Source organism: Grampus griseus, assembly GCF_964374135.1.
Source record: "Grampus griseus genome assembly, chromosome: 1".
NCBI classification, from domain to species: Eukaryota; Metazoa; Chordata; class Mammalia; order Artiodactyla; family Delphinidae; genus Grampus; species Grampus griseus.
The window spans coordinates 58,475,843-58,491,764 of record NC_139017.1 but is presented as its reverse complement, the minus strand read 5'-3'; the positions used below and the strand labels follow the sequence as shown (position 1 = coordinate 58,491,764).

Genomic DNA, 15,922 nt, shown 5'->3' with positions numbered 1-15,922 from the left:
GAAGACAAAAGAAGCAAAATGCAGCCTGGTAGAAAGCCCACCGGGATGTCACAGTGTGGTTCCCAGGGAGTCTTAAGCATAAATTCTCATGAATGTTGTTAATCTAGAGGAGGTTTTACAATTTACATGGTTGTGCTTTTAATGTTTTACTTTTTAAAAAAGCAGGGGAAAAAAACACAGTGGTTTTAGCTTTCAGTATGAAAAAACTAGTCCTAATTAACATTTGGAGTCCGATTTTCAGAGATTCCAACTGGAGGATCTAAAGTAGAGCCCTGAACCGAACGGGATTCTGGACAAGCCTAAAGACATACACAGATTTCCAGGCCAGTGCAGAGACTGCACAAAACTGGCAGTGAAATTCACAAACAAATCTCGGGGGGATTGGACTCGGCAGCCAGTGAGCCTGGAAGACAGTTCCAACGTAAGTTAATTTTCTTTTTTTTCTCTGGATTTTAGCACGTCTAACACATACTTAGATTTAGATTTGTGAGGACCCACACTATCCCTACCAGAAGTGGAGTAGCTGTTCTCATTACTAGCTGCTAAGCCATTATTATTTCCACCCTAATTAACTTCTTTTCACCCACAGATACTAAAGAACTTGGCAAGAATGTCAAAAGTAAGTCCATATGATCTGTCCTCTGAGAAGCATGGGAAAGAATGATTATAATGTCTGATTTGTAAACAGCTAAAGTGTGGCAAAGAGAAGTTTAATTGTTGGCTATCATTTAAATGACAAAATGTAAATGAAAAGGAAATAAGAGAAGTTAAACAACTTCGCCATCTCAGTGCCCAAAGTGATAAAGTTGGGTTGGAACATTTGGTTTTCTAAATACAGGTATCATAAAAAAAGATTCATTTTTCTCTTTTTAATAAGGAATTTATAAAGACAGACTCACGTGAGAGGTTTTTTTGAAAAGATCAGTAGAAATTCAATCTGGTCACACTTCAAAGACCAAGTTTGGGGCATTTATTAAAAGAAATCTGTGACTATCTAGTGATGAAAAAGGCATTACTAAAGCACAGTAATAGAGATAAACCTTACAAACAAAAAGGATAAAAGTTTGAGAAAAGAATGGCTGAACAGGTTTCACGGTGAGGCTGAGTGAAATTATATACATTTATATATGACATCTTGTGCTAAAAATCAAGGGGACAAAACCCTAACAGAAATAAAAGCCTTCCTCCAAAAGGGCCACACATCATGCGGAGGCCCATAAAAATCACTTATTTCTCGGGTATTTATCACGTGCAGGCTAACCTGTGACCCTCTCCCACCCCCATCTCTGATCATCACATTCAGATCTGCATGCAGGCATTCTGCACCCAAGTATAAAGCGTGTCTCCTAAAATGGGGCATTTTAGTCTGATTCTAGCTCCTCTCTACTCCTTCTGGGCTCAGAGTCTGGGAAAGAAGAAAAGGTGCAATAAAACCTCGATTTTCATGCCATCATTTCCACCTCATGAATTATGTATCGGCCCTCACATCCTAGAGGTACAGCAGTAAACCCAGGCAGTGCCCATGAGTGATCGAGAAGCACATGTCCCAGACACAGCTAACAGGGCTACCATCTGGAATACAAATAATAAAAGGGAGGCAGAGAGAGGTCCAAGACAACACAGAAGAAAGAATCTAAGGAATGATGGAGCAGATGGAATGAATTAGTGATGGAAGCATTGTTGGTATCAGCTACTAAATGTGTAAAAATAATACAACTGCCCACCTACATTTAAGTAAACGCAGCCACTTCACTAAAGCTAAACTTGTCCCCAACGCCTTCTCACCCCTGTCTTTCCGCTCCCAGTTCCCTCCTGTACAAATTCCTATCAAGGTAGTACTCGTTATAGTCATGACACTTAAAAATATCCCTACTGGTTGCCTTCAGAAAACACAAATATATTTACATTTAAATCCATGGAGTGATAGATTTACAAGGAGTGAGAATACCGAACCATCGTCTGTGTCTGAGACATCAGAAAATATTTAACCATATCAGAGAGAAGACAATACACATCCCTTTAAAATGCTCCAAAGGCTAATATGCCTTTAAACTGTTCCCTTTATAAACTTCTATAAAGTTTAACAGTTCCAGGATATTCTCACACAGATTTACTTTAAATAGTTCATTCAGCTTTTTAAGCCCATTATTTTCTGTCCTGTTGTTATTGGGGGATGCTGACTGTTAACTCTTCTCTATATAAAATGTTTACTACATGAAAATACTTACTACATTAATCTTTATCCTTCTCTTTTAGGCTTAAAGATCCCAATTCTTTTTATTTTTCACCAAAGGTATTATTATCAAGCTTTTGATATTATTTTTGTGATCTGCAACACGTTATGTGTTTTCTAATGGCTATAGAAGTTGGACCCAGAGAGAACACAGGATCAGATCAATGGTGAGAATAATGATAGGCAATGAAATACTCGGGTTTTCGGTTGGTCTCACTTACACTTATTGGCAGGTAGCTTGTCATTTTAAGAACATAGTCAGGCTACTGTTTACCCACAATGAACCATCATTTAAAAAATTTAACTGTAATTTTAAAACAATTAAGTCTTTTCTGGCTTATAAGAATTTCAGTTTTACCACTGTCTGCCACATATTTTTACCTCTATCCTTGATCTTTCTAATGTTATTCTATTTCAGGTGATTTCTTCATTTATTCAAGAACTATTGGAAGACCTAAATAGACATTTCTCCAAAGAAGACATACAGATGGCCAAGAAACACATGAAAAGATTCTCAACATCACTAATTATTAGAGAAATGCAAATCAAAACTACAATGAGGTATCACCTCACACCAGTCAGAATGGCCATCATCACAAAATCTACAAACAATAAATGCTGGAGAGGGTGTGGAGAAAAGGGAACACTCTTGCACTGCTGGTGGGAATGTAAATTGATACAGCCACTATGGAGAACAGTATGGAGGTTCCTTAAAAAACTAAAAATAGAACTACCATATGACCCAGCAATCCCACTACTGGGCATATACCCAGAGAAAACTATAATTCAAAAAAACCACATGCACCCCAATGTTCATAGCAACACTATTTACAATAGCCAGGACATGGAAGCAACCTAAATGTCCATCGACAGAGGAATGGATAAAGAAGACGTGGTGTATATATATATATATATATATATATATATATATATATATATATATATATAATGGAATATTACTCAGCCATTAAAAGGAATGAAATTGGGTCATTTGTAGAGATGTGGATGGACCTAGAGTCTGTCATACAGAGTGAAGTAAGTCAGAAAGAGAAAAGCAAATATCGTATAATAACGTATATATGTGGAATCTAGAAAAATGGTATAGATGATCTTAGCTGCAAAGTAGAAATAGAGACAGAGACGTAGAGAACAAATGTATGGACACCAAGGGGGAAAGGGGTGGGGTGGGAGGAATTGGGAGACTGGGACTGACACATATATATTATTGACGCTATGTATAACTGATGGGAACATGCTGTATAGCACAGGGAACTAACCTAGTACACTGTGGTGACATAAATGGGAGGGAAGTCCAAAAGGGAGGGGATATCTGTATGTGTATGGTTGACACATTTTGCTGTGCAGTGGAGGCTAACAGAACATTGTAGAGCAACCATACTCCAATGAAAATTAATTTAAAAGAAAAAGAACCCACTAGATAAATGGTTAACTATTGGTAGATGGAACCTTTTTCTCCAAGATGTGATGTGGATGCTATTGCATACAATTATCTTTGAGTGTATTAATTCATTCCTGCCCAGTGCCTCTCAAAGTGCAGTTGAGGACCACCTACATTAGAAGGACCTGGGGTATTTCTGAAAAAAACAAATTCTTGGACTCCACACAAGACTTGATATGTAAAAATTGGGAGGGAGGGGCAGAACCTAAGAATCTACATTCAAAAAATAAGCACTCCAAGTAATTCTTAAGCACACTTTAAAAACAAAAACAAAAAGAAAAAACTATCAGCAGAGTCCACTGCCCATGTGAAATGAGTAAAGACAAGGTGTGGCCAGAATAAGTCTTGAGTTTTCCACTGGATGGACCATCCCAGTTCAGCACAATCTACAGTAGTGATCCAACATGTGGTCAACTCCTTAGGTGTCTTCTTAAATTAGGGGTATATCATTTGGACTAGAATGACACACCTGCTAAATTTAAAAAGTGATTTCTCCTTTATCTCTTTGACCAATCATTCTGTCACAAAACATCACACTGAAAAGGAGAGTATATCCCTTATAAATACAGGACTTAGAGAAGTTTGTCCCAGAAGTCTTCCTAGTAGAAAAACCAAGCTTGCAGGCCCACAGGCTTTATTGTTCAACCCCCTTTTCTTTTAAAATGGTACATGCTACATAGCTTTACTTTCAGTCTTCTGTAAGCTCCTTATTCCTTTGAGAACATCAAAATGATTGGACAGGGACTCCAAAGAGTCTTACTAAGCAATTCTTTACCTAATCTTCTTCCAGATCAGCTTGGCCTCTCACTCTCTTAATGTATATGCACCTACATATGTATTTCCTGCCACTGTCTTAGAATAATAGATAGTGGGAAGAAGCATTAATTTTTCGGTGAGTAACAGAAGTCACTCAGTATGACTGATAAATGAGATTCAATTAATGTTTACTGAACATTCATACAATAGGCGCTTGCTCATCCTTTATCATGTTCTGACTCTCATATCCACCCTTTCTTAGTCTGAGTTCTGTCTTGCCAGCTAGAACCAGGAGGATGGAAGAAAAACCAAAAGCAGAACTGACCTTGGACTGAAGCCAAGGAAGGACGGTGCCAACAGATTTCCAAAATGCAACCCATCCAGTGAGTAAGAAATCAAAGCTAACCATTAAAGCCACAAATCTTAACAGAAAGATCAAAATCTATGCAGAAGGCAAAAATCCCCAGAAACAAGGGATATTTCCAGTTATTCCTGAAAAATCAGCATGACTCACATTCTCCCGAGGTATGACCTCTTCAAAGGCTCCCAAACGACACACCCCTGGGTGCATCTCCACAGTTTTCTGAATCAGGTATCTGACGAACAAGTTTAAAGGATAAATTGTATCCACCTGATTTTAAAGCTGAGGAGCTTAAATTCAGAGATGTTAACAGACTTGCCCAAGGAAACATGTACTAAGGGATGGAACTGAGGTTCAAGCCTGCCTCAGGACCCCTGACAGCCTTCCTCTGGCTCCTCTGGGTTGCCCCTGTTGCAAAGCTTTCTGATTCTATGCATGGCAGGGTTGTAATTCTCTCCTTCACCTTCTACTCCTTCCCTACCTTTCCTTCCACTGTGCTGCTCCTCAGAAATCCAATATAATCGTTCTCAATTCGAGACTTTCAAAGTCAAAGGTCTACCTTCAACTCTCTCTCCCTGCCTTTAGAGGGGTAGAAGCAGGTATCATTGAAGAATTAGGTCTGTGTTTTTCAAAGGAATAAAACACATCCTACAACTCAGAAGCTCACAGACTGTAGGAAGGACAGACCTGTCATATAATCTTGAAATAATGTGATAAGTGAGAAGACAGGCATTTACAAGGGTATGTATAAGAATTTATAGGAGAAATAGTAGCATGTTCAGAGAGACTTACTTGAAATACCCAAAAAAATCTTTAAAAGTTTTCTAAATTTTATTGGAAGCCTCAATAACATCAATTAACCATGGCCACCTGCAGTATATAATACTCATAAAGATATAAATTGGGTGTGAGTGGACTCTTTCTTGATTCTTAATATGTACATATTGTTTCAATAAGAGCCCATCCTTACATAGTGATGTATATCGTTCCTTAGGCAATACCACTACGAATATGTTATATTATTTGGCAATTTACATAGCACCTTAACATCAGTTATTTCACTTGACTCTCACAGGAGTTTTGAGAGAAAGCCAGACAGATACAACACATAGCTAAAAGGGTAGACTCAGAATTTGAACCTAATTCTTCTGACATCATTCCACCTCCGTCCTCCTCCACAGCTGCCCCCACGTTTTTTTTTTTTTTTGAAAAAGCACAACTCTACAAGAACCTTCAAAATGTTAAAGAGAGAATTATCAGAAACTGTAATCCAAAATGGGGGGCTGCTGACAAGCACAACAAACTTGTAAGAAATACGTGCTCACAGAAAAAGCAGAACCAAAATGTAGGTTGATGGGCACTCAATTTTAATCATCCTACAGGAAGGAAATTAGTCATTTCTATGCAAAAGGAGGCTGGAAGTGTGGTCTTTATTTCCAGCTGCATTCCCTAGAGAACAAGATGTTCTTAGTTTAATGGAACCTAGGACTGTAGACTTTGTTAGAATTAATAAATATGACTTTTTGGAAGGAAGGAAGGAAGGAAGGGAGGGAGGGAGGGAGGGAGGGAGGGAGGGAGGGAAGAAGGAAGGAAAAAGAAGATAACACATATGATCTGATGGTATAATGTGTTCATTGACGGAGTGAACGCTCACTTCAATTATCACCCCACAAAATGAGGACAACCCTCCCTGCTACCCGCCCCCCCCATACTGGGAAAAGAGTGCACTCAATTGGCCAAGCATTGGCAGAATAAGTCTTTGTTTTCTACACAGTTATCATTGACTATTTGTGTGCTTGTCTATAATTTTAATGGGCACAGGTCTGGGATAAGGTTAACAATTAGGAAACTAATGCAATAGCCCAGGTGAGAGCTGTTGAGGCCCCAGTGAGGGCAACAGGAGGAATGAGTAGAGCTCCTCATGACCAATTAGATTCAGCAGCTGTCTCCAAGTGATTTGCAAATTGTGGAGCTCAGAGGGTCTCCAGGGAATGGTCTGTTCCCCTTTCTTCCTTTGTTCTTTCCCTTTTCCCATCTTCAGAGTTTGCATCTAACCACGTTGAGGCCACCCAGCAGCTCTGCCCTGCCTTCTGCTGCACTCATTCAGTAAGCATTCATAGAGTGGTTAATAGTGCATAACTACCCTATAAGCATCTACTATGGACCCGGAATGGCATGATGCTTAAACATTTATGTCCATTATCACATTAATCCCTCATCACAACTCCTTAAAATGGCTGTGTTGCCCCCACTTCCCAATACAGATTAAGACACAAAGGCTTACACCACTCAGCTGACCCAGGATTTGAACCTGTATTTGTTTAACTTCAGAACTTCTCCACCAACCAAATTACCACTCCCTGCCTGTTTGCAAATTACAAAAGAAATAGAAAATACAAGGAGTGTCTGGGTCAAGAAGGTGAAACACAAGAATCAACTAGAAATATAGAATTTAAGGCATGAACAGGTTTGGACTCCAGATACGTGGTACATGCGTGCTCCTGAGAAAATGGGAGCGTAAGTGACCACGAGAAGATGGCATTATTTACATAAGATGTTTCAGAGGGAACCTTCAGTGCTGTCTCTTAAAGAAAAGTGAGAGGCATAGCTAGTGGAGAATTGAAGGCTAAAACTCTGTGGCCAAGGGGATAGGACACAAACAGAGGTGCAGAAGTGACACAACACAGGCGTGAAGTGGGACAGTGAGGGGATTGGTTCAATGCCTCGGCGTACTGAGACCAATAAAGAATGATGTACTTCACTCTTATGAGGTTGAATGTCTTAAGGGGACATCTTAGAATTCAATTCGCTATTGGAAAGCCAAAAAAGAAAACCCTTTTTAGACACTGGGGTACAAAGTATCAGATTTCTGTGCCACACGTTTTAAAACTTGCTCTCACCCACCTAACCCTCTTCGGTTCATCTTGCATCCAGGTCTGTTTTCTCTCCGTCTGTCTCTGACACTCTTTGGTTCTCCCTAATATATTTAGCTGACTTTTTTCCAGTAAAGAACTAAGTGTCTGCCAAGTTGCCCCTAGAACAGGCCAGTTTCAGCCGCTCTTGTCCTTTCTTTTCCATCCTCGCCCTCCCTCTCTGCATTTCTTACTACTTATTCCTTCAGAATTGTTTCTACTTCTCCCCATGCGCCCCACTCTGCACAATTCCTTTTCCCTTTCTACAGGTATTGATTCTTCTTCTTTGTTCCTCCCGTCCACCCCTCTAAGGTTTTTTTTTTCTCTTCCTAGCCTTTGCTGGGAAACAGGAAGCAAAATCATGTCCTGTCAGATCTTGTCCTACCCAGAGAGTCTCGGGAAATACTGTAGAATAATCAGAATGTGAATGAATAATGTAGGCTAAAATGATTCCTAGACAAAGAAGCTTCAAATTAGAGATGCATAGTCTAGGAACCTTCTTGTCTGCTCCCATAGTGACCAGAACGGTGGTTTGCAAACTTAAGCCGTCTTCAGAATCTCCTGGAGCCCTTGTTAAAACACAGATGGCTGATCCCCACCCCCAGAGTCTCTGATTCAGTAAGTCTGGGATGGGGCCTGAGAATGTGCATTTTTAACAGGTTCCCAGGTGATGCCACTTGTTCTGGTCCAGGGGCCATGCTTTGAGAAGCCCTGGAGTGTGGGTACCAACAGGTGTGTGGCAGTCAAGCCTCAGCTGTGTGTGATAGCAGCTGGGCAGAGGGGTCATAAGAGGGAATGAAGGTTTGTTCCTTGTCACGCCAACAAAGGGGCTGAAAGAAGCCTGGGAAGCTCTGGATAAGGGATCCAGAGCATGTGCTGGGGTGTAGCACAGAGGGAGGACAAATGGGGAAAGCTCTGTGTTGTAACCTCCTGGGAAACACCGAAGCCAGCTCCAAGCCCTGCCATCCACCCTCCCTCTTGCGATCATGCCTGGAAGCCACAGAAGGGAATTCTCAGGATCCCTTTGATCTCGCCAAAGTTCTTGAATCCTCTGTCTGTTTATCTCCTTCCTTCCCTGGCCTCCTCGTCCCCCTTGCTACCCCCTGCCCAGTGGATGAGTCACTCACTCCCCTCCCCACCCCACTGCCATCTGTTTTTCTAATGATGGCAGAAGATGAGCTGTTTTGTTGGCCCACACCATAACAAAGCACACTCCATGCTAGCATTTTTCCTGATGCACTCTCAGGATGCTATTTTATTGGTATCATTTCCCCACCCAGTTTTCCCTTTGTCTGAAACCCCACAATTTTCCCCTCTTTGGCCTCATGTAGATCCCAGTTTCCCAGAATTAGATACAAGAAACAGGGATACAGGAGAATCCAGGGACTAACAGGCATGTGGCTTGGGTGTGTATGTGGGGGGAGGGTGCTGGAAGTCAAGGGCAAGTTAAACAGCTCTCTCTAGCGCACTAGGCACAGCCAGAATTATTGAGCATTGCTGCTAAGTGGCTTAATTACTTCCAGTGAAAGACTTTGATGACAAAGCCTAACTCTAGCCTGAGACTACAGTATTTGTATCTGCTACTGGCTATTCCCAGGGTGAGAGGGCTTAAATGGTGTGTGTGTGTGTGTAATATCTCCCATGTCAGGATTCCTGGGTCAATCTCCCTCAGCAAGGCTCTGCCTCATTCTTGACTCTTTCTTGCAAAAACTCCTCTTAATCTAGTGAAGGAATTCACATCCCCCTGAGTCCCCCACTGCTAGGGGAATGCCTTGTGTGAGAAGTAAACAGGATTCCTTGAGGCAGTAAAGGTCTAGTTTGGGTTAATCAACAGTGGACTACAGGACCTCCTCAGAGGTAGGAAACAGAGATGCCTGCATGACCCAGGCAGTTGATGTCAATGAGAGAAGCCCAGTAGGTGAGCAGCTAATTGTGCCCACGGTTGTCAGATATTCTTGTTTTTTTTTGCACAAAGAGTTTTATATTTATTTTTACTTGGTGTGTGTGTGTGTGTGTGTGTGTGTGTGTGTGTGTGTGTGTGTGTGTGTGTAAAGTTACATACACACATATGAATTTTACGTGAAAATCCCGATTTTCAAGCATTAGCAACCAAAACAAAATTGTTTTTAGACACTGAGCTGGCCAAACCCCTGTCTGTGGGCCACTGATCTGCAAAACTCTGATCTAACTAAACTCCAGTGAGGCCCGGTTAGAGAATCCCCAAACCATAAATAATTCTGACTTGCTTTTAACTTTTATTAAGTCATTTAAAATGGAACCCTGGAGATTTTGTTAAAATTAAAAAAAAAAAGGCAACATCAGAAATCCTAGTATCTGTAATTTGGGGATTGTGGAGCTAAATTTAAGAGATTACACGAAGGACATAGGATCTGGGAAAGGGCAAATACTGAAGCAGAAGGACACAAGTCTCCATAAGGTGAGCAGAACAGAGAGCTCTGGTCTGCGTCTGGGGGAGGGGAGGTGGCTTACCTCACACGACTGGATGCAGTGGATCAGGAGGGGGTCTGGGTGCCACTGACGCCGCCCAGTGCACACGATGCTCTGAAGGGGAAGACGGAAAGAACAGAAAACAAAAGCAAAGACACCTGGTCAGTGAGAGAAGGGGCAAATCCTGAGCTTATCCCACTAGCCCAACCCCTTCCCTGAGGAGCAAGCCCCAGCTGTGCTGCATGAAGAGGTCCTAGGCCATAGTCTGGTCTTTCCCGTGGAGCTGCTAATTCTGCCAGGTGAAGCCAAGGGGGAATCTCTTAATGGAGGGAATCTTTCATTCTCTTCATCATCTTCACCCCCCATGAGCTATCAAATCCAGAATGGTGTAGGTGTGGTTAAAAACAGCATCCTCAATACTAAAATGACTTTAATTTGGCTCTAGGCATAATATTGGTTCCATTTGTTTTGAAATTTTAAATAAAGTTACAAGAAATTGTGAGATGGCTTGTGTTCATCAGGGAAGACCATGGAGTTTTAAAGGCTGAGAAATAGAGCTTCATAAGAAGAGTCTTGAACTAAAAATGGATCTCAGGAATCCTAGATCACAAGATGTGAGTGCCCAAGCAAGGAGTGGGGGCCAAACTGCACTCTCTGCAACTCCTGTTAGCACCATTTATGCCCTCCTTGTGGGAAATAAAAGAGGGTCTACGCACTGGACAAATAGGCTTAATGTGAAACCACCAGGACTCAAAATGGCACCAACATTAAGATGGTGAGAGTGTGAAAATGTGTCTGTGTTAAAACACTGGTGACCTTCTCTGACCATTGACCAGGGCCCAATGACCATTTCCTGATGTGCCTTTAAACAAGTAGTTATCTACTCTTTATGAATAATAATAACTCATTTTCATGGAGTTTTTTTTCTTTTAATTTTTGTATTTAAAGATTTCAAAAGATACACTTCAGGAAAAGAGAAAGTCCCAAAAGATGTTTCAAAGAGAAAAAGAAGTTCTCTTTATAACCTGCTACCAATCCACCCATTTGTGGACTTTCATACTCACATTTTAAATTCAGTACAATAGAAATTCAGGGAAACCAGAAGAAAAATGATGCATTGTGAGATATGAGTTTTACATAAAACAGCACTCCAGTAATTGAAAATTATACATTCTAGAATGCTAAGACTGTACAATGATCAGATTGGAGACATTTGCATATATTAAGCTGTAGGTATATGAGTATATACCTCAGAGTCAGTTATGCAAATGCGCATCTGCAGTATTTTTCTGGAGTTACATTACTATAAACTAAAAGTCCTCCTTCACAGTTTCCCTAAAGAGGCAATAAATACTGTAAACCCTAAAAAATTTTTTTGATATTCAAAACTCTATACTGTAATAATGTAGAAGGCGACTTTGCTTAAATTATCATTGCAAAGACACAGACCTACTAGAGAATGGACTTGAGGATATGGGGAGGGGGAAGGGTAAGCTGTGACAAAGTGAGAGAGTGGCATGGACACATATACACTACCAAACGTAAAATAGACAGCTAGTGGGAAGCAGCCGCATAGCACAAGCAGATCAGCTCCATGCTTTGTGACCACCTAGAGGGATAGGATAGGGAGGGTGGGAGGGAGGGAGGGAGACGCAAGAGGGAAGAGATATGGGAACATATGTATATGTATAACTGATTCACTTTGTTATAAAGCAGAAACTAGCACACTATTGTAAAGCAATTATACTCCAATAAAGGTGTAAAAAATAAATAAATAAATAAAAATATCATTGCGCTAAAAAAGAAAAAAAGAATTATCAAATATATACAGTCATTCCTTGATACCCACAGGGGGTTGGTTCCAGGACCCCCGCGGATGCCAAAATCCAAGGCTCCTCAATCCCTTATATAAAATGACATACTATTTGCATATAACATCCTATTTATACTTTAAATCATCTCTAGATTACTTATAATACCTAATACAATGTAAAAGCTATGGAGATGGCTGTAAATACAATGTAAATGCTATGGAAATAGTTGCCTGAAAGCAGCAAATTCAGCTTTTTGGAACTTTCTGGATTTTTCTTTTTTTTCTGAATGTTTTGTTACCAGATAATGGTAATGGCAAAATGCAGTAATTTGAACGCTTGAAATGCAAATACATGGCAACTTTATTCCTTCTCATGCACTGAATCCACTAAGGGCCCCCAGTCCCCACCCTAGTCAGTCAGTCATTCAATTCAGACTAAATGTAGCACTCACTACGACCCAGTTTCCTCAGGGAGCAAGAGGGATCTGAAGATCCACCAGTCCTGTCACTGCCCTCAAAGAACTCAAAGTCTATGGGGGGAGGTAGCTGGAAGTACATCAATTCCTCCACATGAAGGGGAACTTAGCCTCAGCACCCTCACATGACGACCACAGCCAGAACTTGCCAGAACACTCTGAACTGACTGGATCAGTTTCTCTTATGCCCTTCATACCTTCTACTCCATCCACCACCTTTCTACATGCAGGAGTGTTGATCTTCTAATACTTGAGAAATTCTAAAAATACATTGCAAAGGAAAAAAGCAAACAAAAGAAAAAAAACCTAAAAGAAAGAAAGAAAGAAAAAGAGCCTGTCTGTATTTACTTTTAATTCTTTTTCTCCAGTGCTCTTTTTTTTAACCACAGACGCTTTTGGTTTTCTTTTGTGACCATCTCTCCAGATTAATGTTCTGTGGAACTCACTTTAGGAAATGCTACTCAATAGTTATCTGATGGAAACAATACATGTGCATTTTTTTTCACATAACAGCTTCTTCATTTTGCTCTGCTGAAGCAAATTGCAATTACCATTTATTGTGAAATTTGTGATAGCTCTCTTTCCAGTCTTTTTTTCATCACTGTTCCATTTGTAGTACCAGCCTCTACATCTCTACTCTGCATCAGTAGTGGGCCTCCATTTTATTTTATATATATATATTTTTTAACATCTTTATTGGAGTATAATTGCTTTACAATGGTGTGTTAGTTTCTGCTTTATAACAAAGTGAATCCGCTATACATATACATTCTCCAGTGCTCTTTTCTCTTATTATTTCCAATTTATTTTTTACACCTTTGTTGTTTTTTTTGTGGATGCACCATGTAGCTTGTGGGATCTCAGTTCCCCAACCAGGGATTGAATCTGGGCCACAAGCCCAGAATCCTAACCACTAGGCCACCAGGGAACTCCCCTACATCTTTGTATTTTTATGTAATTTAATTTTATTATTATGTGATACATGTTCACAGTATAAAATCTAAAAAGCATAAAAGGATACACAATCTCCCCAACTACTCAATTTCCTGCATACTATTTTTAGTTCTTTTTTATGTCATTACAGATAGTCTATGAACATACATACATATATAAAATTATTTATTTCCTCACACAAAGTATGAAATACTATAATTTTATTTAGTGCTTTAGTTTATTGTTGTGTGACTGTCTAACTTTATTTTACTTCATAGTATTTCTTGGTGTTCTGTTCATTTGATGGTATAAGGATTGCTGCATTCTATTGACTGCATATTATTCCATTTCATGGGTGTACCTTAATTTACTTAATCAGACCCATATTAATGGATATTCAAGTCATTTTCAGTCTTTTGCTCTAACAAACAAAGCTTATGTATAAATCATTTCATACATGTGCAACTACATCTGTTCAATAAGCTCATGATAGTGGGATTGGCAATACCCATCTCAATGAATTTTTTAATATTCTATAATTCAGTCTTAAGACTAATTCAGACTGGCAACCTCCTTGATCTCTGTACAGATTACAAAAGTTTCTGGTAACTGTGTCATATACCTTCCTAGACTGCAAAATCCTTGAGAATAGGGACTGTCTCCGACTCACACATCTTATTTCAGTGACTTAGAGAGAGACAACGTTCAACAAGTACTTGTCAACCGTTAAATAGGTTGTTGTACCTTTAGGTTTCTTCTTTATCTTCTGGCCTATGAAAGTCATTCATCTCATATGAAAAGATCTGCATATAGAATTAATTGAATAACTACTTACTGATCAAAATTGGAGGAAAATTTTAAATGTTTTTCAGATCCTACATTTTATGGGCACATTTGTGGTAGTGAGGTGAAAGAGGAAAGTGAAATGGGAGGAAAACTAGTGAGAAGTTGGCATAGAAGGGCTAGCTCCTGGTGAGGTGTGTTAAATTAATTAAACAAGGAGGCCATTACACTGAGGTGGCTCTAATGCCACGGTGGCCGGTGGAAGCAAAGCAGAATCTAAGCCTGTCAATGTCTCAAGGTTATGAAATTGAAACCAAAGGGCAATCAATCATGAACAACCAACTTGGCTTTAAGCTATAACCAATCAATAATGTCCTTACTTTGCTTCTGCCTTTTCTCTATAATCAAGTCTCTCCCCAGCTGCTGTTGGTGGAGTACTCCTAAACCCAGTATGGCACTACCCGATTTGAATTGTTTTTTGCTCAGATAAACTCTTAAAATATTTAATATGCCTCAGTTTATCGTTTAACAGTTCAATATGATTTTCTTATTTTCTGGAATGTTTTTGACAAATTATAATCCTATATATTACATTTGAAAAGCTATAGAGAATAATTGAAAAAACCACCTTATATCCTCTGCCCAGGTTTATCAAATCATAACACTTTGTTTTATCTGCTTCCAGAGTCTGTCACTAGAGATTCAATTAATGTCCCTTGTATATGTCCCTCCAACATCATTCTCCTTCCATCCTCCCTATTAATAACAACTATTCTGAATTTTAAAATTATTATTTCTATACATTTGTATATAATTGTAACTATAGTTGTTATACTATTAGCAAGCCACTTCTCAGATGAATCAATTGTGAAAACTAAGGGCCAAAGATTTGTTTTAAACTTTTCAAAAAGAAAAAGTTCATGAGAAAACCAGTTTAAAGATTTCTTCTTGGTTGGACTGTTTTAAAATTTTTTAAAAAACAAGGGAAAAAAGAGAAGAAAGGAAGAACAAAGGGAGAGCAGAGGTGGGAAAGGAGAAGATGGGGTGGGGGAGAAAGGAGTGGGGAGAAGGAGAGGGAGAGAGAGAGAGAGAGAGAGAAGGGAGGGAGGAAAGAGGGAAAGAAAACCAGTTAAGGGTTATTAGGATGGTCATAGGGCTGTATGAAGGCTGTTGCCTGGTTAAATGTGTTGTTAAAGGTCACAAGACTGATGGTTAGCCAACATTAAGGTCTAATACAAAATTGCTCAATTGTTTTTTATCAGGAATAGTTACTTGACAGAATGGGCTACTAATCACATCAGATCACAAAGTTCTGCTCCTTGCCCAGGTTTGTGATGATCTCCTTATTACCATATATGTATGCAGCCCTAAATAAGATACAGCACTATTTTGCATATTTATTTGGACCATAGTGCATTACCCTGCAATATACTTTGTGGTTATTCTTCCCCCATCCTCCAAGACACTCTTGTCTACTCTTCTCTAGAGAAGAGGGAATTGATGCCTGAGACTTACTCAAGCAGAGAGGGAACAATGCCACGTTTTAAACAGATGAAAAAGAAAATTTTTTCATGACTCATGTCTGAGGAATTTGTTCTCCCGTGATGTGTGGCAAGTGTCATTGGAGCTGTTACACACAATTGCACCCATCAAGAGGACACTCGGGGTGGGGGGAGGGGGAGGATTAGGAGATGAGGGGACAGACTGGAGGGTGAGACCAGATAGTGGGAAACTGTGGCTATTATCTT

General features: G+C 39.8%; 1 protein-coding gene across 2 annotated transcripts in view; it reads right to left on the bottom strand.

Annotated features, from left to right (window-relative positions):
* The window catches only part of PAPPA2 (pappalysin 2), a gene marked incomplete at its 5' end in the record, with an annotated part of 281,240 nt that overhangs the window by 29,216 nt on the left and 236,102 nt on the right, over positions 1–15,922 (bottom strand). For both annotated transcript variants that reach the window (XM_082656927.1, XM_082656928.1), the window contains one exon: positions 10,212–10,283. In XM_082656927.1, the coding sequence (XP_082513053.1) occupies positions 10,212–10,283 (72 nt within the window). The remainder of the gene's footprint in view (positions 1–10,211; positions 10,284–15,922) is intronic.